The sequence below is a fragment of the Chironomus tepperi genome, unplaced genomic scaffold (genome assembly GCF_022539635.2).
Source record: "Chironomus tepperi strain 1889 unplaced genomic scaffold, CSIRO-AGI_Ctep_v1 contig_445, whole genome shotgun sequence".
In the NCBI taxonomy this organism is placed as follows: domain Eukaryota; kingdom Metazoa; phylum Arthropoda; class Insecta; order Diptera; family Chironomidae; genus Chironomus; species Chironomus tepperi.
In genome coordinates this window covers 4,903,997-4,928,499 of record NW_027226567.1, presented here as the reverse complement: position 1 = coordinate 4,928,499, position 24,503 = coordinate 4,903,997, and the positions used below count along the sequence as shown (strand labels likewise).

Below are 24,503 nucleotides of genomic sequence, written 5' to 3'. Positions count from 1 at the left end.
TGGATGTTTGGGTCTTAATTTAGGTGAATTTTCATTAATTGCATGATAATCTTGGCAATATGCAGCTAAATATGATTACTTTTGGTTCCTCGGTTCTTAATTTAGTTGAATTTTCATTAATTGTGTATTAATCTTAGCAATATGCAGCACTTTAAGGGTTTAAGTTGATTCTGATTTTCTATAGAGTCAAATCGATAATTCCACACAAAATCTAAGTCAACTTCAAGTTCTAGCAATGCACAAACGACCCCTAGCAAGCAACTTGCATGCTCTGGACAGCAATTCACCATTTTTCAACATTCCCCAACCTTGTCAAGGTCAGTCAACATTTAACTTTAATTAATTCACCACCAAATTACTCATGTCATCAAACCACAAACTTGCCACCACCTCCAATCTCATCAGCACTTACCGTTTTTTCAACTTCCCATTATTTTTCTCATACTTTTTTGCTAGATAAATTAGATGCTTGAGCAATGTCATAAAAAGTAGAATGAAGAGTGACACCAATAGAATTTCTGTTATAGCAAAAATGATAAAGTCAGACGATGCAATTTCAAGCCACCACTCATTTGATCGGTGACCCATAATTTTATGAATCATTGGTATGCACAATGCACATAGCAATGGCAGTAGCCAACTGAGACCAATGGCACTTTTGATACCACGATTTGTCGATGACAAATTTGTAAATTTCATTGTGGCTTTCTGTTGTTTATGTTGCTGCTGTTGACTCATATCACCGGATATCGAATGATTATGATGGTCGGATATGACATCGGAATTCTCCGATGATGGTGTCGTTGTTGTTGTATTCGTTTTAATTGACATTTTTTTTATTTTACCAACTCCACTACTCGTACCATTATTAACATTTCCGGCACTACCGAAACTACTACTATCATTTGCCAATTTTGTCGTTGATGCATAAATTGATGATGTTTCTATTTCCAATTCTGATTGTATAATCAATACAATTGCGATGAGTGTTGATGAACTTAAAAGCAGTATTGCCGCAAAGCTTGAACTCAATAGTCCATACCATTCCTGAAAATGACAGAGTAGAGAGAAGAATATGTATGAGTAAAAATGACACAGAAATATAAAACGGGAGAACTTTTTTTTTCATGATTTTTGAAGTCCTTTGTGATAATTTTGTCAGATTTTATATCCACATCAAATTTTTTGAGGTTGGAATTATTTTTATTAAATGATTCACGGTCCCTAATCATGACGGAATTACGATACCATGTGACATTCTCTTTGGGTATTTGAGATTTTGATCATAATACCCGGAAATAACACAGTATTATTATGTCCGAATATCCAACTCCAGGTTAAATTGACTCTGATCTGAGGATGGATTTCATCGAATCCGGTTTGTTGCCACCGTCAAGCCGGATTTAATTCATTTCTACGATTTTTCCCGATTCTGACCGGGAGTCAAAGTCATGTTGACTTGCGGCTGGATTTTAGATCATTTCTTCACCGTGTGCATTCCGATATAGTTGTTCAATCTACTATAATTGAACTGAATATTCTCAAATTCGTACGAAATCATTGCAATGGTCTGATAATCCCAGTTGTGCAATTTATTGGAATATTTTTTTTGGCTAGCGCTATCGTGCATGTACATATTATAAATATGACTGAATAATTTGCTTGATGATATTATGGAATTTGCTGATGCTTAGATTGTTTTGTGTATGACAATGAATTGCTTATTTAGAGTTTAATATTTGGAAAAAAAAAAAAATAAAAATGTATGTCCAATGAACCCGGAAGGCACACAGTGTAAAGGTGGTTGAAAATGTGGCACTAGATCAGTATGAGTCTGGTCGCAGGACAGATTTGATAAAATTCGGTCTCAGACAAGTCTCAGGTTAGAGTAAAGTCAGCTTAAGGCTTCATTTTAAGTCATTTTTATGCCGTGTGCTTTGTTGATGGTAAAAGAGCTCGTTGACAACCAAAAAACTCTTGGAAGGAGGCTGTCGATAGAGACAGTATTGCACTTGGTATTGGTAATCAGCAGATAAATGTTAGCGAAAGAACCAGCTTTAGGCGACATTTAAGGAAGACCATGGATCGCAATTGATTTTTACGGCCAGCAAAGTGAGTGCTTTTTGGAAAAACTTTTGAACAAGTTATAACTTATGACAATTTTAAATCAATTAAATCCAAATTTTTCAAAACTCAAATTGCAACTTTTTAAGCAAATTCATAGAAGTCTCTCAAATATAATAGAAAACACTAAGTCTCAATGTAAATCCACTAAATCCACTCTTCATCCACCACCAAATAACAAGTCCCACAAGAAAATCGACTCATATTTAATGAGTTTGATGGTATGAATAGCCAAAAAGGATAACAATCCTCATCTAGTGCCAACAAAAAAGTCCTCTTTTTTTGTGTGTGTTTGCAATAGCCAGCAAATGATCCTCTGTTCATATAGAAAAAAATAAAATTTATGTTGAACGACAATGTTATACAACATAAACGCACAACATCCTATAAGCATTTTATGGAATTCATTCAAATTTATCATTTGTATGCATAATAAAGGAATAGTTTTTTTTTTTTTTTGGTACACAACATTTTTTTCTTGTTGTCTATGCCGTATTGAATATTCAATCTATGTATTTCAATTCATTTTTTTCTCTCACTCACTCGGTCATGCATGCTGAAAAAATCTCTGTTGTGAATATTTAGAATGTCATTCATAATTTTATTAATAATTTTTTTTTAAACAATCGAGTCTCTTTTTGTGTGTGTATCGGATACTAAACAATTTAGTTCTTTAGGCACAAGACTATTCAAATTTGTTTTTACGGCAAAAAAAGCTCGTGGAATAAATTTTACTGTAAATATATGTTTTAACATAAAAAATAGGATCAAATGATGGGCAGAAATGGGAAGATTTTTATGTGAATGTATTCTTGTCCAATAAACTGCAGTGTTTTATGATTTTTATGGATTATTATATTGAAACAGAGTGTTTTGAAAGGGATGTATCTTGAGTGAATTCTGGATCTGTTTTTAGTCAAATTTAATTCAAAAATCGGAAAACTTAATTTATGTTTATTTAATGCGTGCATAATTCTATGCTTTTTAATTAATCCGAGTAGCACAAATCACTAATTCGATCAAAAATCTGGTCTCAAGCCATAGCGACTCTGGCATGAATCCTGATTCAAACAGGGTTTAAGAAGGCCAGTGTGACTCCTACATGCAGGCGGATTTTGGATCGATTCAGTCTTTATGGTATGCCTGTGTCAAGGTCGATTTAATTCAAATTGGTCTCTGAAGCATTTAGAACCGAGACACAAACTCAGACATTGTCGTGTGTTAGACCAGAGCTCGGAGTCGAGTCAAGTCGGAACCGAAAAAAACGTATTAAATCGAAATAGATTTTAACCACACCGACTCCGAGCTCTAATCAAGACTTTGTCAGTTCCAAATATTTATTCAAGATTAGCCTTGGTCAAGCACTTTGTAAAGGACAATAACCAAATCAAGACTTCGCAGTATCGTTCTCGAGATTGCCGAGTTCGAGACATTTAAGAATACACTTCAAGGTACCACTCGGTCTCGAAAATTCATCAAAATCAGGACTTCGTTAGCCCCAGAGCATCTTCAGCAACCAACATCAGCTGTGCTTTAAATTTAAAATGTCCATCCCCATCCACACGAGCTGGAACTAAAAAATCTCAAAAAGGGATATTTTTTTGATGCTGAATACAATAGGTTTATTTTGTATAAACGATTTAAAATATGGAAAAATTCATGCGGAAAATTTATTTCAGAATTATTAAATATTTCATGCAGAATGTGAAGCTCAATTGTTAAAATCCTTAAAGCTATATTTGAAAAATAAAGAATTTTTGCCACGCGACTCAACAGTTTGCATTTAATTTTGATTTTCCAAGAATCATTTATAAGCATCAATAAAATGTGATGTTAAATAAATGCTATCGTGCCTAAAATCTAAAAAAAATTCGACTTTAGTGCTGCTAAAGACCGCAATAAATTTGTATTTAAATTGAAAAAGACACTGACCCAATTAATTCTACTTTTAATTAAATTCTAATTTATTTCTAATTATTTTAATTTTTTCCACCCAATTTCCCAACCATTGCAGGCGGAAATGACTTAAATATTGAAATTTAAATACTTTTTAATTTGATAAAATTTAAATAATTTAAATTTATTTGTTATTTTAATTAAATTCACTAATTATCGAATATTTTCTGCTGGGCGTTAATGAGAATATAGCTGTATATCAAGTTACTCGTACATCTGTTCCAATTTAGTATAAAAAATTCAAATTTAAAACTTTCAATCATTTTCAAAACTTAATTGTTTAAAATTTGTCAGATTTCAATACAGATCCTATCGAGTTGCATTACTAAATGAATCAAAATGTGGTCGGAAAGCTGTCCATAAAAGTGAAAATAATCTAACCACATTAAGCTCATCTCAATCAAATGTGTAACATGTGGTAAAAAGCTAGGCTTATTAATTTACGGAACAATGAGTGCCACACATGCTCGTGTTGTCTGTGGTAAAGTAAGTTAATTATATATGATCAAAGGGATTTAATTCTGTTATTCACAAAAGAGTCTATATTTGGAATTTTGAATATTTTTGGATGTAAGGCATGCTGTTTTTGCAGAATAAGGGGTGGAGTAGTGCATCTGGTATCAGAAAGTGGAGTAGGGAGTCATGTGTCTGACACTTGAAGTACTCGAAGGTCCAGTATTTTATGTTTGATTCAGATACAATAAGAAACAATTCAGTCAAGTGTATTAAGTACAGTACTGGAATTTTGGAGTGTCTGGCCCTAGCAGGGAGTGAGTTTTTGGTCTATAAAGTCCAATAAGTCATTAATTCATGTTCCAAAATGCCAAAACTTAGCAAATTAAGCTTAGATTTATCATCCGCTTTCCAGACATCAGAATGTGTTTCTTCAAAAGAAATTGGACATTGACACAGCAAGAAGTGGCCGCTGACGCCACGATCCTGCGCATCTTTATTAAATAGACATAAAATTCTTTACATCTCTACAAAGAGATGTGAGCATGTAAAGCCTTTTCAGTCAAATAAACCCCTTTCAGCCTAATACATCACCACTCAAACATACAACAAGAATGTCCAACTGCAAATCAATCAAAGAATTTAACAAAAATAACTCAACAACTCTCCATATTCTGATCAATAATTTGACATTGAATCAGCTATCCAAAAATATTTCAAAACAATTCATTTGTGTCATCTATGTCCCATTTTGAATTTAAATGCGTATATCCACCCAAAAATATTATCACAACATTCCATCTCTTTCAGCACAAATATGGCACAAATTTATTAAAATATGAATGAAATGGTTCTGTTTATACATTTTATTAAATTCCTATCGACGTAAAATATTTAGCCTTGAGGGGATTTTTGCAGTCTCTGCTTTGCTGTTTAAAATTACTATTCAAATACATAGACAGAGATGTAAGAAGAATTTTAAAGGATACCAAACGATGGAGAAATTTTTGGAAAATTACGTGGTTTTTCAAAATGATGCCTGAAAAGCATTATTTCGAGCGAAACGAAGCACGAATTTTTGATAGTTTTAATTTAAAATTCAAATATTATAAGGGCGGATTTAAAGCGATGATTAAGCATAAGATCTTCTTGTTTATTGTTTTATGGATTTTAATAATTTGATAATTTTGTAAGATTTTGAAATTATCATGCTTTTTTGGATTGTTTTTGTTTTTTTAGGAAAGAAGAATTTATTAACTGAATGAAAAAGGGTTTTGTGTCTTATTATTGTTGACTTTTCTGAGAAATAGAATAAGATTTCAAATCATATAGCAAGTAGTCTAAACAAAACATTATGTTTGCTAAGGCACAGCTTAGTCACCATATTAATCGGTAAACGCGATGTTGTCTACAAGGCACCGTGATGACTCGCCATAAAGTGGCGCTTGGGTAGCTCAATAATCTTCACATACCTTGAGGGGACCTTGATGTCATGGCATCACTGCGGTGACGTAGCGGCGTCTTGGCCACTCTTTAAGTGACATAGTCAAAAACTTTTAGTAATTGCAAAATTGAGGAAGGCTTTTGGAATTTTGTCTGGAAAAACCCTAGCAAAATGACCCTTAAAACACCCAACACCCCTAAAATCTCCGTACCAATTATCCTGAAGACGTCTCTATGCTTTAATGTGCTAGTCGGACAGATTATCTTGTCAAAACACTTCCAAAATGAACCTACACTTTGATTCTTCTCATTTTGCTCTTTTTCATATTGAATCACAGTAGAAACCATCAATTTGTGGACTTCATCCTCATTATTTTCCCTTTGCATATTTGACATCTTTATTGACCATCATTTTCCTTCTTCCTCATTTATTCCACATTCGATGTCAATTCAAAATGCACGAACCAAGTTAAGCAAAAACCAAAATCGTAAAACAAATTGTTAACAGGGTAATTGAAAAGGTCTATCTATTGCTAATTTAATTCGCTTCATGGACAATCTACACATACATAATTGTCTCCACAAGGACGACATACGAGAGTGAGAAATAATAAAAATTGGAAGTTAATTTTCTCAATTTTTTTCTGCCTCTTGAAGCGACGCAATGAGAAGGAAAAAGTTTCTTTTCATTTATTTGGGTAGTTTGGATTTTTTTTTTGATGTCCAGTAACAAAAAATAATATAAACGATTGAAAATACATACTTAAATGAAGATGTTCATTTTGTTATACATAGTGAGATAGGAATCAGATTCACATAAAGGATGACTAGATGCTGGTATGTAAAATGAAGTTAGAGTGAACAAACTTCGATGAGTTGGATGTAATATTAGGAAATCTATGAAAGCTTAATCATGCCAATTTTATGAATTTGTCTTTGAATATTGCAGAAGATCACGTAACCGTCCACAAAAAAGGTTGATTGTTAGGGACAGCATTGATCATTGTATTCGAAATTGAACAGAGGTAAGCACCAATTAGGCAAGCATCAGGCTCTGTTCTTGAAAAACTAGAGTTAAACAGCAAGACAGCAATTAAGTCAAGCTTTCAAATAGACGTACTTTTCAAACAATATCTTGCCATAAAATCCAGCATCTGGTCATTCTTGTTGCATGATAAAGAAGAAAAATTGTCCTTTTTATGTCACACAAGAAGTTATTCACAAGTTTGTTTAATGAATTGAAAATCAAAACGCAAGGAAAATTGTAAATAGATTCCGAGCCGCACAATGAGATAAACTCAGAGAAAACTGAATATTTCGTTTTTACAATGGGACAAAATTCGCTGTTTCAGGGCAAGTTTGCGTATTACCGTTAACGCGGCAACAGAGCGACGACTTAGCAAGCCAGGTGTATTGTTCGGTGAAAAAACAAATAAAACAATCTTATTTCTGTGAAGGAAATTGTGTGTGGGATATCATGAGGGTTGGAATTGTCACAACAAGATGCTTACAATTCAAAATAGTTACTTAAAGTTATTAAATTTTCTGATAATTTTAAAAATGATTGAGCATTTAAAGTTCCAATGAATTTAAAATGTTCAAGATTTGATTGTTATGAAATATAAGCTGCTGCTGATGTAACTATGGAATTAATTCAATTCTGACAGTATCAATATCGTTAGTGGTAATAATTGTACTAAATTTTCTTGTCCGTAAGGGATTTCAGCTTGTAATTAAAACATTGTACGTCCAAATCTGATACAATTGAAATTAAATTCCAAATTGAATATGGTGCGTAATAATGAAGCTATTTGGAGCTAATTGTTGTAGATATAATTAAAGTTTAAGGAAATCTTATTAATTACATTTAGGCTAGCAGGCTGAATGAATCGATATCATCACACCAACTTAATTAGACCATTAAGATTTCATTGGATTTCCTAATTAAATATTTTCAGATCAATACTTGATGGATATACGAATAGTATGGATTTTTAGCATATTATATGCTGGATACGACGCATGTAAATCCTTGTCTATAAAAAATATCTGAGATATTTTCATTTTTATTTAACTTCAATCTTAGATTTGTATTCCCCACTTCCTCCCTCCAATGACGTTGCTCTATGCTCTTTATCTTCTCTTCCCATACCCTCTATTTAGAATAACAGTATAAGGATGAATGAGGGAGATGAGAATCATGAGACTGTTTGTATAGACTAGGAAACTTTTATGGTAAATTAGTCAGAATTTCAATTGATTTTAGGAGGATTATAATTGTATATTTAGGGAATGGTTGAAGATATCATTAAGACAGTGGTGGGAAAGCTTTGTACCGTGGCACACTGGTTTTTTGAGAGCTGAGGTGTGCCGTGACCCAAAAATATTTCCCACCACTACTTTAAGCTGCCGATCGAGACAGTAGTTCATTCGCAATCGGGAATCGGCAAGTGGTAGCCAGCGATAGAGCTAGTATTGGGTGACAGCTACAGAAGCCCATGGATCACAATTGATCTGTACTGCAAGCAAAGTGAGTAATAGAACACGATCTCGACTCCATAGATGATTCAAGTCAACTTCGAACTCTGGTAAGTAAATTGACGAATTCGTAACGCTTAGGCTGAGAAGAATCCCAAATTTGCTCCAAAATTCAAATCTTGTCTTAACTCTTAGGGTAGCGTGTCTAAAAAAGCTTCTAGTAACGTTCCGTAACTCCCGAACATCCCCATATTCATAGAATATTAATTTAGAAATTACATAGAAATTATGTGCTGAAAATCATGTCTAAATTGATCACTATTCTCAGAAATAACATCAACAATTACATATGATAGACTTATTTCATATATGACTAGCACCAATCAATATCTACAACCCCAAATCTCTCAGCAAAATAATGAAAAAATCTCACAAAACATATCCAATGGAACTGATTCTCGCACAGAAGAAGAAACAAAAAAAAAAATAAAATAAATTGCAATATTTATTGGAGTGTTCTTGGCGAGAATAAGCAATTCATATATGAGCACATTGTAGAATCATCCTTAAAGAGCTTTTGAAGCTTTAAGAAAATTCACAATAAAAGCATAAGTTTTTATGCTGCTCCGCATCTGATTCTTCGGTCTCATTTTTCTCAAGTTTATCTCTTTTTATGCTGTTTAGTGAATGTAGATAGCTCAATGGGAAGCTCCTTTATGTTAAAGATAATTTTCATTCACTTCCTTATCGTGCTGCCTTTTCAGTAAAAAATGTTTCTTGTTACATACTGTTTTTGTTATCATTGCTGATTTTTTTTCTTGCCTTTTTATCCTCTTTTTTTGTTGTTGCTGTTCATTTTTTTTCATAGTATATGCACACAGAATAATCATAATAATTTTAATAGTTGAGGTCATTTCCTTAAATGCCACGCGCTTTTTTTGTTCTTTGTTTCTGTGTTTGTTATCTTGAAAGTTTTGTTAGAAGCTTTTTGTTCATTTCTTTGTAAATAATCATTGCTGTTGGTAATGCAAATGGTTATGGAATGATAAAGATTAAGTGGGAAATCATGCGAATGGTTTTTGGTCATGGAGATATAGGTACATTGAATCAGATTGAATTGGTAGGTTGAATGTACGTGAAAGTAATCAGAACTGTAAGGGATTGTTGTTTGGTCAGGTTTGTTAGGGTAACAAAATCCATAGAAGATCCAAAATTTGAATTATAAATCTTTTCAAAATCCAATATGATCTTTAAAGAATCGAATCTAGATTCTCTCAGAAAAGACTGACAATATGGAACTGAAAATCAAAACAATCAGTCACAACATCCTTTCTCTTGTACATTTATTGGAGCAGACGTAGTCTCGGAAAGTCCGTACAAATTGAAGAGCTTTGGTCAAAGTTAATGCAACTTCTCTTACATGAAATAGAATGACTTAGTCCCTTGACTTCTCCTACCCCTTGGACCTTCCATTAACTCTTGTTTCAGATCCTTAAAAATCAATAGTTTCAGCCAAGTTTGGTCATAAAAATCAAAATTCTCAAATTACGTTCTTAACGTCGAGATACTATTACACTTAGAATCAGAAATTGGCAAGCAATAGCCAGCAAATGATCTAATTTTGAGCAACATTCATAGTAGGTCATAAATCGCAGTTGATCTGTGCAGCCAACGAACTGAACAAGTAAGTACGCCTCCAACAAAACCCAATAATTTTCCATAATTTTGACTTCTGTCAATAACTCATGACCTATTGCCTTAATTTATATCCTCAAACCATATCAAAACAGTCTCATCAATCTGAGAAAGAATCCACAATTCCCATTCAGATTATTCATATTCATAAACTGACCATCATATTTACAACCAGCACAAACAATGCTATTCATTCATAAAAATCCATTGATATAATATTTACATAAAGTTCATGATGAGCAGCAGCTCATAATAATATCTTAATAAGACATAATAATCATCCAACAGAAAGTAAATAAATTTTGCCAAGTTTGAAAACAAGAAAAGGACATGATTAAGTCCGATTGAGGATATATGTATTCATATTGTTTTCTTCATGTTGAGTCTACACTTCAGGCCAATCTTTATTATCCGTACTGAACAATGTAAATATTTCCTTTTTAGACATCCTGTATTCTCTTTGTTTGCTTTGATTATCAATAATTGCATTTGATATATGAATCTGTTTGATATTGAAATTTGGACTTTGTGGATGGTTTTGGGGATATATTTGAGTTGTCCCATTCGGATTTAGGGGATTAGTAAGGGTTTTTCAAGTGGAATTCCAGAGGCGTGACACGTATTAAATTGCTTGAGATATTTCCAAAAAACTGAAGTGGATAATCCAAATTCGAGGATAATCCACTTTAGTGAAACAGGCCGGTGAGGATTTCAGGGATTCTAGTCTATAAGGAACGAATTCAGGGAATGGAGGTTAGGGAGTTCTTAATTGCAGAGGCATATTTAGGCATAAGTTCAAATCCTCTTTACTGATCTAACAGAGTAATTCTAATTCTGAATAACGGATCCCTAGTGGAACTAGAACCGATAAACGATATGTACGATTACCGATCATATTTTCTTACCTCTGTGATCCATGGCCTCCCTCAAATGTCGCATAAAGCTGATTCTTTTGCCGGCTTCCGCCTGCCAATTGACAGTTCTACCTTTGATCTACCGACAATTATTCGACTATATGGAAAAGTGCTGTGTACTACCAATGAACAGCCGATTGAAAGGTCATTAAAGCAATATCCTTGCAACATTTGTAGAAGCATCCCAAAGTTGATCCCAAGAATTGTTAATGATCAATTTATGTACATTTCTCTAAAGCACTTATGTCTATTTCTGAGTTAATTTAATAATTTAATCTTCAATATTTATTGCACAAGTTAAGACGATTATGGACAGTCTATTGAAATTCAATAATATCAAATCACTTGTAAAATATAAATCCTATCATTTAATTTATTGATAGCTTAAAGCAATTTAGATAAATATGTGTTTTGGTAAAATTAATCAGAAATGAACTTGAGAGTAGACAAAATAAGATAGAGGTGGATGTGATTTGACAATAATTCTGGGTAATAGAAATGAAAAGGACTCCACAATGGATCCTTGAATGCTCTATCTTGGATAATTCTATCATAGTTAGCATAAAATGGAAGCCGCTTTTATTTGGCGGTGCGTTGGCTTTCCTTTGGTGCTAATAATTGTATCCGTGTCGGAACCTTTTATATATGTGTCGTTCCTATCCGAATAACACAAATCAGTTGTTCAATCAGCAATCCTGTCCCATGCCGTTGTGACTCTTACCAGGCATTACTCTAGTTTTGACCATAGTCATACTAGTCTGGTGCTGGATTACGAATAGATTAACCGATTTATACTATTCGAATTGCGACGATTTTCAACTTTTAATCATAAATATTTAAAATCGTGTATTCAAATAGCAATCAGAACAGGTGCTTTACACGAAATATTTGTATGCATACCGTTCATGCCACTCAAATTTTATTCATCCAAAAGAAAAAAAAGTCCATCAAAATTGAGCGTAAAAAATTATTCAATTTTTTTTTTCATCACGAACCCACCACAAAAACCAATTTTTCCATCATCAATTCAAATCATTTCCATGCGATTAGTGGAGGGATTGTGTTGTATTTTTATTGCCGCAAGTACGGTCTCGGAACCGGCACAAAAGAGAATGAATTTTTCTTTTTGTTCAGACTTTTATCAATTAATTTACATCAGGAAATCAAAGTACAGCATAAAGAGAGAATCTGGGATGTAAAAAAATATTGAAAATGAGAGAGTAAAGGAACTGACAGACGTTAAATTGGAATTTGCTTGCGGTTAAGGTCAGGTTACCTGGAGTGATGTTGATGTTGAAGGTATATTGGAAGTAAGTAAAGTCATTAAGTCATTTTGAATGGAAATAAATTTCTGGATGCAACATTGTACTTCCTTAGTGACATAATGTGGTATTTTATTGAAAAATGTTCCTTCATATCCTGTACACAATACAAAATTGATTACCAAAGCCCAAAAAAAGCTCCAATCCAAATCGACTGTTTACGATAAAAATTAATCTGAAGTCAAGTCTGTGAATTAAGGCACAGAGAGAGCAAAAAAGGGACGAATGTTGAGTGGAATATAAAATGAAAATAAAGAAAAAATAAGAATCAGATTCGATTCATTGAATATTTATGAATTATTGCTGCAGCACTAAATATCATCTCTCCCTTTTTTTGTGGCTCCTCCTTTTTACGGATGGAACAGAAATTATTATAATGATACAAAAATACAATCTCTACGACAAGTCCACAAGACATTCAAAAAAAATACTAGGCAGCATAGACCATCGTGTAGAATGAAAACATAATAAATTCACAATATTTTTGCACAGAGTCGTACGCTGGGGTGTGTACGGATCCATATCTCATATCTCACTTCAATATTCCTTTTTTTTTGATGATATATTGAACAAGCATTTACTAGATAGCTACAGCAGCTACTATATAATCATAATTTATTGATACGGATGAGTGGTGCCCACTTCGTATTTTTTTTATGCTGCTTTATGCCTATCTTGTATTCATTTTCCTTCTGTTTGATTCCACTATGCATGAATTTACGGCTTTTTCATGTTGCTGCTGATGCTGTTCACGTTTATATGTAATCATATTTGCCCATATTCATGATTTTAGGCTTAGGCATTATTCATATATTTTTAGTCATTTTGAAGATAGTTAGCGATACTCATAATTTAGTCTGTTTGTCAGTTAATATTCAAGTAATGCATGAGTGAATTAATGTTATGCTATGGATTAGGTTTTTGATGAACATTCAAGTGAAATAAGAGGTCATTTATGATAAATTTTGCTTTTATCTATCACATGAAAGCTGTGTCAATATACCAGCATCCATCAATGTATACAATGACTGCTTACACTCATTTAAGTTCAACAAACTATAACAAAAATCACAATATTTCCATAGAATCAACCTAGTTATGATGTTGAAAGAGATTTATGTCGTGATAACTGTGTAATATATTTATCATGATATCACATAAACTACACATGAATGGGATGAGCTGATGAGTAATAAATTAAAAATTAAATTAAGCTTATCGCGAGCATCACAACCATATAATATTTTTGGGTAGACGAATTATTAATGGGTAAAAATTTTAATTGTCTAGCTTTTTGTGATGTATTTTTAGAGAATAATCTGGTATAAATTGAATTTATGGTGGATTAACTGTAATCATGGGTACGTTAAGGTAGCTCGGTGGCTCTTTGTGTCGGTCGCTGGGACTTGATTACTATACACCGAACCAGTGATGATGAGGTCGAGACTCAGGACAGTAAATTTTCCAGTTACCCTTTATTAGATTATATGAATTAGGAATACGGCTCACAGCGTCCATTTTAGAGTCCAGATCCGGTATTTTGGTGGTAAATCCAAGCGATGCTTAGCCTACTTGCAAAGTTTGATCCAACAAATACATGCTGAGCTAAGCTGAGCCTTGGAATAGTGTTATAGCTGGTGGAGGGAGCACAAGCTTGCTATACTGTTCTTGGTTGGAATCCACAAGCGAAAAAGAGCAGCATGGCGTAGGACGGTAATGAATGAATGCCAGTTAGATGTCAAAACTGAGAATTTGAACAATCTTTCTGATTCGACCAGCAATAGAATCAGATGGAAGGCATTTTGTAGCATCCTAGGCTCCAAGTCGGAGCATAGTTCAATTATGGCGTTTCCTCATTAAGTTTCTACTCAATATTCTAGTTTATTTAGCAACTGCACAATTTTGAGGTCCAGTAGCTTCAACTTCCACAATTTCTCGAGATCTTAATCCAATCTCGAGTACCCTTTCTGCATATACTGAAGGACGTAAGTACTAAATTGACTCCCTTCAATCAAAAATTTTATTACATTTGAATGTAAATTCATTTAAAATTTGAATATTAAATTGAGTTACTAATCAAGTTGTTAGCAACAATGTATGCAGTTACTTATAGCAAAACCACAATGAAAGCTGCTTCATAAAGCAATGTTTAAACAAAAATTTAACATTTAATGAAGAGCATTCGCTATTTTATCATAAAACAACATAGCCTAGTCGTTCAACTTTACTAGAAGTAAAACTTTATCTCTGCAAGAATCCTCGAAAGTTTGTTTTTTGAAAAATTTTATTTATTCCGCGCTTTTTTACTTTAAAATTATGCATAAATGCAGAGAATCAGTCTGTTATGTTCACGAGAAATAAAAAAACATTCCTGCAAGCTGAATGAATGCAGAAAAAAGAACTCAAAACTTTTTAAATTGCATTTTCAAAGCATAAAAATAAAAACTTTTCATTCGTTTGTCGATGCTTGTTATGCAGTTTGATATTATATAAAATAACAAGTACTTTGCATGCTTTGAAGAATTGTTTTCAGTCGCTCATAATTTTTTAATTTTTATTTCACATAATTTCATAACTTAAATAATTATACATGCTTACAAGTGTACAATGAATATAATAAAGTGAAGGAACACTTGTAGTGTGGAATAAAATACAGCACAAAATGCTTTGAGATGTGAAAACAAAAGCACAGAAGCATTGAGTTCTTGTTTGAGCTTTACATGCATGTTTATATAGTTATATACATCAACTGTTTAAAATTCTCAGAAATAAATGTGAAGCTTCAAGTGCTTTGCTTTGTGTACAAAGTTTTTGTAATTGAGAAACTTGTTCTACGCTGATTATTTTCAAAATGTGTGGTTTTGAACTGCAGACATGCAACCTTGGAAGAACTTTACGATGTAGTTGAAACTGCAGAATTGCGATTTATGGCCGAACTCTAATTTTGAATGAGTTCCAACGTCAAGTCTTAAAAACTTTAATTCCTAAATTAAAAAGTGCTGAATTTCAAAACTTATCACGTGATTAGATGCAAATCATTAAATAGATGCAAATAATCCTATTCCCATCACTGCTAAGCATGATATTTAAAAATTACTGTGCATATCCCTATTACAGCTTATGAATAGCTATCAAGAGACATCCTGCCTGACGATTAATTGATAGAAACCATTATTAGACCGGCTTTAGTCGATTTAGGACTCGATTGTATACATATGCATGCATGTCACCTCTTATTCACATACTCATACATGTCTCTGGTCCATATACTCATACATGGTACACTTCGACTGTTGAATATTTTATAAAAATTGAGTGATTTAAAACATTTTACCATTTTTCAAGGCTCATCATTAAAAACTTCAACTGTATATCAGTAGCAAAGTTCATGTTTAAATGAAAAAAGGTATGATTGTTAATCGACAATTTATCTATGAATTTTCCATTTAATCATGTTGAAATGTTAACTTTAAAACGTCAAAAATGATTAACAAAATTGGTTTCCCACAGAACAAAACCCGAGCGACACAATAATCTCTTCTTCTCTTAGCTGGTCGTACAGATCATTTGTGATCCATGACCTTCCACAGGAGTTACCTGAAGCTGGTACACAATACGACAAATTGTATTTTATGTAGTAAAATGGTTCGAAATCAGTTGCCATGGAGGACGACTTTCTGGCTACCGTTAATACGGTAACGTTCTAGTCACCTATCAAACACATTGTGCTGCTCGGATTTAAAGCTACCTACCTATTTTCCATCAAAAAGTTCAAAAGTTAATACAATTTATTATTTAACTTTTTCACGCTAAATTAATTTTCATCTACAGCTTATTATGACATGGATGAAAATTACCATCAAATAATATTTCATGCACAATTTTCTCATGATGAAGATAAACTTTTTTTCCAACCTCAAAAAATTTTTGTTCCCCATTTATCCCCACTCCCGTGCGAACATAAATCAACCAAATTAATTTCACATCACTTACTTGCGGTAAAAACTTTAACAATCCGAGTATGATAAAGGACATCGTTGCTGATATGGATAGACAGAATTGCATTATTGCAAAATTAATGCTTATATAACATTTTCGAATGTAAATGTTTGGTAACAAAACGACAAATGCAATCGTTGATTGTAAGAAGCAGCAACCGCAACAGATGACGACAATCATTGGAACGCTTGGGGGCTTCATCAATGATACCTAAATTGAATGAGATGAGAAATTTTCATTATTCTTTGTCTTTTACAAGAATTAATTTTTCAGCGAGACTTACATTGAAGCTTTTCTTCACCAACAGCACCACAAATGTACCTGATATGGGGCAAATGCATCTCGTTATGTTCTCCATTAAATTCTCAGTTATGCACAAATCCGTTCTCCAACTTGGATCATAAGTGGCTTTCGAATCATAGCTGAGAATGGTAGAAGGAGGTTATGAATAAAAAATATATTAAAATTTTGGATTTTATGTTGATTTTACACATCATTTGATAAGACATGTAATAATTGGGGGATGTAAGAGGAATGCAGTGGATATTTGGTTTGTGTTCAGATGATTTCTGGAATATTTACTGTGAATTTGTGGTGAAGTATTTGTGGGTAAGTAATATTCCCTGTTATTGCTTACAAATGGATATTACGAGCTTTACATAAATGTCTTATCAATCTAGAAGGAAGTCCAAACTCAAAACAGTTAAAATTGAATAATTTGTATTTTTCCAACAATTTTTGTCATGAATTTTTATTGAAAACATTCAAAAAATCAACTTTTAAGCTAAATATCAATAAAATAATGATCAAAAATGCTTTGCTCACAACAATTAGAGCTATTGTTAGCTTTAAATTTGTTTAATTGTCGCTAAACAATTCAAAATTAATGATCAAAAGCTTGATGTGGGAATGTAATCAAAAGGATTGTTTTTGAATGTTTTTAAGACTTTTATGTTGAATTTACATTGAAAATGTTAATAATTATGACTTTATATTAACAAAATGAGTAGAATTCACGTTTAAAAATCGTCTGTACTCAAACAAATGTTACAAAGCTTTAAATTTCTAAAGTATATTCACAAAAACTCCCAAAATACATAAAATTATTTCTAATATTCACCAGTATTCCCAAATTTGTATACAACTCTATTACAAATTAAGACTAGAATCGTTATTATTTCATGCAAATTAAGCATATCACATAGAAACCGATAAAATGTTGATTCTGTGAAATTATGTACGGACTCAAAATTTTCTCTTGATTTAACTGCATGTCAAATTCATTCTCCACTTTGCAATTCCAATTTTACATCCAAAAAATTCCCAAAAAAAGGCTAAAAGGAATTTTTTTCACATCATTTCAACTCACCCACACAGTGGAATCCATTCATTATTTGGTGAATTTTCATGTTGAAAAATAATTTCGACATGTGCTGCATTTAGAGGTAAATTGAGATAAGTGGTTTTACTCGTATGATTCGAATAGAACAGCCACGATGAAATTATTTTTGATGCCGGAATGTAATTGATGTCAGTACCATAGCTACAACGTTTGTGGTTTCCACAAAAAGATAAGAAAAAAGATAAAAAAAATTTTTATGAGAATTTTTCAAGTCTTTTTAGATCTGCAATAAATTCGCTTCTTTTTTTGGTGTATAGTTGAGAGATAAAAAAGAAGGGATGCATGTTCTTCTTCATATCCATTTGGATTTGTGACTGTGGAGCGTGGGCTTATGCAACATGTAAAAGAAGACATCATGAATGAGGAAAAATTGTAAGAAATTTGTCAGCAATAAAATTTGTTACTTCATCCCTTACCCTTTTTATAACTGGTTGGAAATAATATTTCAAATGGATATACATAATAGCGTTGTGCTGAATTCACAATAAAGATGTTAATAGTCATGACTTTAATTTAGGCAAAATGAGTTCAAGATGTTTCATTTTAGTTAATCAATTTTGGCACTGTGTGAAATGAGACTGAATGTCAGGCTGGAATTAATGAATATGACATCAATCAGATTGTCATGCCTATTTTTGTCATTCTGACTGTTAATAAAATTTAAGCTGTATGAAAAAAAAAAGTAATGTCAGTGATTATCATCTGGATGAATTTAGCTTAGTTGCTACTCATTTATTCTGTTTTTATATCCTGAGCATCTTACTCTCTTCATCATCATATAACATAGAACCAAATGTTATTTGCTCATTCAAAAAATTTATTATTTAAGCTTACATAAAATTCAGAACGAGTGCAATTTCAACATTCATTTCTGAAAAAAGAAAAAATCAAATTACCTTAGACAAATATTTGAACAGTAACTATAAGAACAGCACAAGTCTGACTCTTTAATTGAATATAAAATAGGATTGAGAATGAAATGTTTCTGCTCTCTTTTTTTTTTTTTTTTTGATGGATTAAATAATTCTACTGTAAGGTGTTACTGTATGTAGTTGTAGCTATATTAGGATTCATTAGATATGGAGCTACATATGTAGAAGGAGAATATTGAATTAATTTGTTATTTTATGAAAAATTTCATTCAATTTTTAGTTAGAATTTGTTAATTACGTTGCATAAGTGAATGACCGCTAAAGTCATCAAGGAAATTCTATTTTAATTCCACCTATTTTACCAAAATTCGATATTTTTCAGGCTATGCTCCATGCTTGTCAAGCTTGCAATCTTGACACATCTAGAGATACCGAAAGCTTGGAGCAATGCAATTTTTAAGGGTTCTTTTTTCTGCATTTTCTGCGTTTTAAATGAGCAGGCTTGCAGTTTTTGGCTTCACCTTATACCTCGTCCTTAAGCTGTGGTTATGAAATTTTAGTCAGCAAACTTGCATTTATGAACGATCCCTAAAAACATTCTTTGCAAATTGAAAGAGTTTGTTGCTCTACAGAGGATTTATGACCTAAAATCCATCCCTAACTGCACTTTTGTCTAACTCTATCATCATTCTACCTCATCATTTTTATATGCACAGTTGTAGAGCATCCTAACCAAATCATACAAAAGATATGACCTAGACAACTATAAAGAAGCTTGTTGAGGTAAAACTTGACCTATTCCCAAATATATTGGAATTAGAGAAGAAATGAAGAGTCCAAAAACCTTCTCAGCATGAAGTATTTCTTATGACATTTATCTTAAGCCTTTTCAAATCAAATTCAAAATCCTTTTTTAATTTATCAAAAAATACCCAAGAGCTCTATTATATGCATCTACATGCATAACAGTAACTACATATGTAAATATTCAAATTTCTTATGGTTAAAAGTCCTTCAAAATAACATTAAAGTCTACTAAAAAATAAGGAAGGAACCAGAAGGAACATCATGAGAAACTTTTTCCTCCTTCCTTGATATTTGAATTATGTATTACGAGAGGTGAATCATGAATTATTATTGCACTTGATATAAACTTTTATGTGAGAGCACAAAATTTATGTAATATTTTTGTTCTTTATGAATCTTGAATTTTATGAATATTATATAGTTCAGGGACGCCTTAGTTTTTGGGAAGAAGAAGAAGAAGTAAATATTAAGGTTGTGTATTAAATTTTAAAGCAATTTTTTGGATTTTTGGTTAAAATTTCATGGTTTTTGTGATAAAATAGCCAATGAGGAGTCTTAAAATTCTACTTTTAAGTGCGTTTGCAGCAGAATGCGGAATTCTTCTCCGCGTCCCTAAGGCTTAAGGATTACAAATGTGTGGATCATTCCCGAATAGCACAAATGGGTTAAACATTCATAAATTCGGCTTCAGGAAGGTTCAACACTGAATTGGTGCCAGATTTGGTCTGAAATCGGCAACATGGCAGAGTCACGCTTCGTTGGAACCGAATTTTTGAGGAATCAAGATTCACACCGACTTTGTGTCGAATTTTGAATCAATTGTCCAACTTGTGCAGTTTAGATTTCTAGCACAGGCATTAAAATTAACCAAACAGTCATCGACCATCCAAATATATAGAACAGACAGCCTCCTAATAGAAGTGAAAGTTCTTCAATTTATATTTCTTCTGTATCGTCCGCAACATAAATGAACTTTCTCTTCCTTCATTTCTTTTCGTTATATTCTTCCCACCATCCTCTTGTTTCCCTATCGCAATGCCTATAAATCATTTACAAGTAAATAAATATATCATCCCATGACAGTTGAGGATAATGAATGTGACTTAAAGTTAATAAGAGGAATGAATAAAAAAAAGAGAAGAAGTGGAAATACTGACGGAAGAGGCAAGAGGAAGAAAAAGTTCAAAAGGTGGATATAATAAGTGTTGATGAAAAGGTTTTTATACTAAATTATAAGTTTTTTTTTCTGTTTTTTTTTTTTTAATTCAAAATCACTCGTGTCATGAAGAAGATAATTAAGAGAATGAATGAAATAACATTAGAGGATGCATAAAATTTTATGTTTTATACTTGACAACATGCTTGCATTTCAAATTATTTTGCGAGTTGTAGAGTTTTGTTTAAGCTGAATTTCTTTTCTGTCTAGTGAATTTTTTAAGGATTGGAAGCTAGTTGTTGAATTAATTTGAAACGTATAACTAAATATTGCACAATCTGTCGTGATGAGAAAGGGGATCTACTGGTTTTTTGAGTCTCAAGTCTGACAGGAAATTCAGGACTAATATTGAAGATATCCTATGATTCGGAAAGCAATAAATTCAAATGGAAAGCCTATTGTAGCAACCAAGGTTTCAAGACCGAAGAACTCCTGGAAGGAAGCTGTTGATAGAGACAGCATTGCATTTGGTATTGGCAATTGACAGGCGAAAGCCAGCGATAGAACCAGTTATAGGCGACATCTGAGAGAGGCCATGGATCACAGTTGATCTGTAAGTGAGGCTTCAAAATGGAGCATGGTTCAAGTAAGTAAGTAAATATCGATATATCCTGGAATAGTCTCGATCTCGTTCCAATTTCAAAACTCTTACTGACGAAGCTGACTTTGAATTTACTTAACTGATTCCAGAGCTCGAAGTCAACTCAGATTTTGTAACAAAAAGTCGACTCCATACAAAATCTGAATAGACATCGAGCTCTGACTTATTCTTTACCATTGACTTTTTATCCTGAGTAAAATAGACTGCGATTAGTCGACTGTATGTCTAGTTAGTTTCATGCCAAGTTCCACAAATATCAAGTTTGTAACTAGACATACAGTCGACTTATTGCAGCCTTTTCCACACGACGTCATGGTTACTAAGAGGTTACTAAGAATTTAAGACGATTAACCATGTCTAGAATTTTACCAATTCTCAAGTTCTAGACGGAATCAAGATCTAACCAATTCAGAAGAATCTTCAATCTTAATTCCGTCTCGAGAACTTTTACTGATGAATCTGATACTGAGAATTTACTGAACAAGTTCACTGTCAAATGTCTAGAACCTATTATTCTGAAGTCTATTTGGAATCGAGGATTTTTCTCAATCTAACCCCAAGTCAGCCACATCTTGAGCTACCAAACCCCAACACATTGAAACAATATCACCAACAACTCAGTCTAAGCCTTCAAAACTCAAAAATATTTTGTGTACAAAACGAAAGACAAAAAAAAGTATTTTTTTTGCTGTTGTTGCCGTATGATGAGGGTTGTGCATGCATATAATAAACAAGAGAATAAACATAAAGTGAAATGAGTACGCATTGAGAATAGAAAATATTGTTATGATTATCACCAGCAGAACCTTCTTCATTTTACTTTATTTCATTTTTCCTTCCTCTCTATGCCTGTGCTTGTCTATTCAATAAACATTGATTCTGTGTATAATAATATAAAAATTCAAAGAATCCCTTTCCTTCTTGATGTTCTTAATTTGAACATAATAAGAAACTACCTTTCATCCCTTTCATAAAAACTTCATATTCGAATAGGTTCCTTTTGGTGTAAGCATCTTCATATTATTTTGATTCTCTATGTCACTTGGTAATTTGATGATTGACATCATATTTATTAAAGTTTTTTGGTGCTGCATGAAAGGAACTTTAAGAAGAAGTCACGTTTTGTGTCGATATGAGGTGAATTTTGGGTATCTATGTAGGTCAGATACTTGTTCTTAGAATATGGATGTCATGTGGAGATTAATTAAGGATTTCCTTAATTGGATATTTGATTGAGCTTTTAATAGACTTGTATTTTTAGCTCAATCTGATTGACTTTAATGAATGTTGGATAATTAATTTTGGGGTGAAGTTAATACTAAGTTTCTGGAAGAGCTTGAAGGCGACACGTGTTTTAACATAGATTTGAGTTGATTATACGATCAAGCTTTATTACTAAATTAGGAAAATGGACCATTATATAGGAATTGTTTGAAGGGTCAGTCTTATGAGCTGGAGGGGCTTTCATATTCACTAGAACCATGCTCCGACTAAGAACCTAGGTTACTACAAAAGATAGACACTGTGGTAAGTAATCCATTGTGTCTCACCCTTTATGTCTACAGTTCTTGGTAGGATTCGCATTTGGAAGCTCTTTAGGGTGTCAGGACAAGACCATCATGAAGATGCCACGAGTACATCATAAGATCGTTGGCATATCTAGGAGACACGTTATGTGTGTCATAGACCTCAAAACTCCACAGAACTCATAAACCTGAGTTTAGTTACCAGAAAGGCTAAATGGAAAAGAGAGCTTCGAAAGTTAGACATGCTCTGGGATTGAATCCAGGACCTTTGGCACGTAAGGTCAACGCTTCACCATTTAGGCCACTGATGCTATTTCTCCGCTAACTATATATTGAGCTAGCAACACAATACATGAATTAAACAGGATTAAAGTGTCAATTTAGCATACCCAGGATGATTGGCATGTATAACTGACACTTTATCATTTAATTTGATCCTTTTTCATTAATAATTTATAATTCATCATTCCTACCAGAGTTCCTATAAATTACAAACGATTAAATTGTACAATTTGCACCAAAATTCTAAAAATTTCAACTTATTCATCAACAAAATCAATAAAAACAAAATAAAATCATTAAATTTTATAGTATAATTCATCATGACAACCCAGATTCATCATGATTACCCAGATGACAATCCACAGTACTAATAAAAATTCAAATTCCTTACCATAAACCTTGAAAATTCTACAAATTCCAAAATCATTCATTTAAAATTCAAAATGTTTAATCAATTTTATCTCTCAACTGATTTTTAACTTAAACTTAAATAGTCATCCATAAAATAAAGTAGCTCTTACCTGTTCCTTGAAAAGTACATCTTTGGTAGAAAATAGGTAAGATTTTTATATGTCACAACACTAATCGTAAGACTTTCATTCGACATTGCCTCGGTAAGCATGATGCTGCCATCAATTGACAAGTATAACTGATTTGAAAACAGCTGATCCCTGTGAAATCGGAAAGAAGAAGGATGAAAATTTTTTGTGATTTTTGATGAACTTTTGCTGCCTGTGCTTCATAAAAATTTATTGACAAAACTCTTTTACATCTGCGGATTGAAAATATATTCAGTTTTTATTTTATGGGAATCTGGATGGATTTGGAGTTAAGGAAGTGATTTTCACATGACTTTATATTACTATGAACATAACCTCAAAATCTGTCAAAAATACCAGAAAAAAATTGAAAAATTTTTACAACAAATTTACGTCAATCCATGCCAATGAAATGCTAAACAAGCAGTAGTTGCTGTTGAAATAACGAATTGAATAAGATAAAAAAAAGAAAATGACTGAATTTCAAGTTAAAAAACATAAACGTGAACGAGACATGGAACTTCTCATTCAAATACAAACTAAACTTTTATGATTTTCAATTTGCATATGTAAAATGCCATCATGCATGTGACATTTTGAAGAAAGAAAGTTAGTAAGTATGTAAACGAACACATTGTAGGTACGCCGAGCTGTTCAGTGTGTTTTCTTGGGAACGTCTACGAATTCAAGTATACTTGAGTGGGGTCGAGTCAACTTGAGTATGGAGAGTCGAGTCGACTTGAGTATGGAGAGTCGAGTCAACTTAAGTGTGGACAGTCGAGTCGACTAGAGTATGGAGAGTCAAGTCGACTTGAGTATGGAGAGTCAAGTCGACTTGAGTATGGAGAGTCGAGTCGACTTGAGTATGGAGAGT

At 32.7% G+C, this 24,503-nt stretch overlaps 1 protein-coding gene across 1 annotated transcript in view; it reads right to left on the bottom strand.

Annotated features, from left to right (window-relative positions):
* LOC139098288 (uncharacterized) overlaps window positions 1-24,503 on the bottom strand; it is a 136,282-nt gene that overhangs the window by 15,154 nt on the left and 96,625 nt on the right. Inside the window, exons 15-19 of the mRNA XM_070650425.1 lie at window positions 23,612-23,761; window positions 17,754-17,927; window positions 16,668-16,806; window positions 16,379-16,594; window positions 413-1,047 (exon numbers count right to left, since the gene is read on the bottom strand). Coding sequence (XP_070506526.1) covers window positions 413-1,047; window positions 16,379-16,594; window positions 16,668-16,806; window positions 17,754-17,927; window positions 23,612-23,761 — 1,314 coding nt within the window. The remainder of the gene's footprint in view (window positions 1-412; window positions 1,048-16,378; window positions 16,595-16,667; window positions 16,807-17,753; window positions 17,928-23,611; window positions 23,762-24,503) is intronic.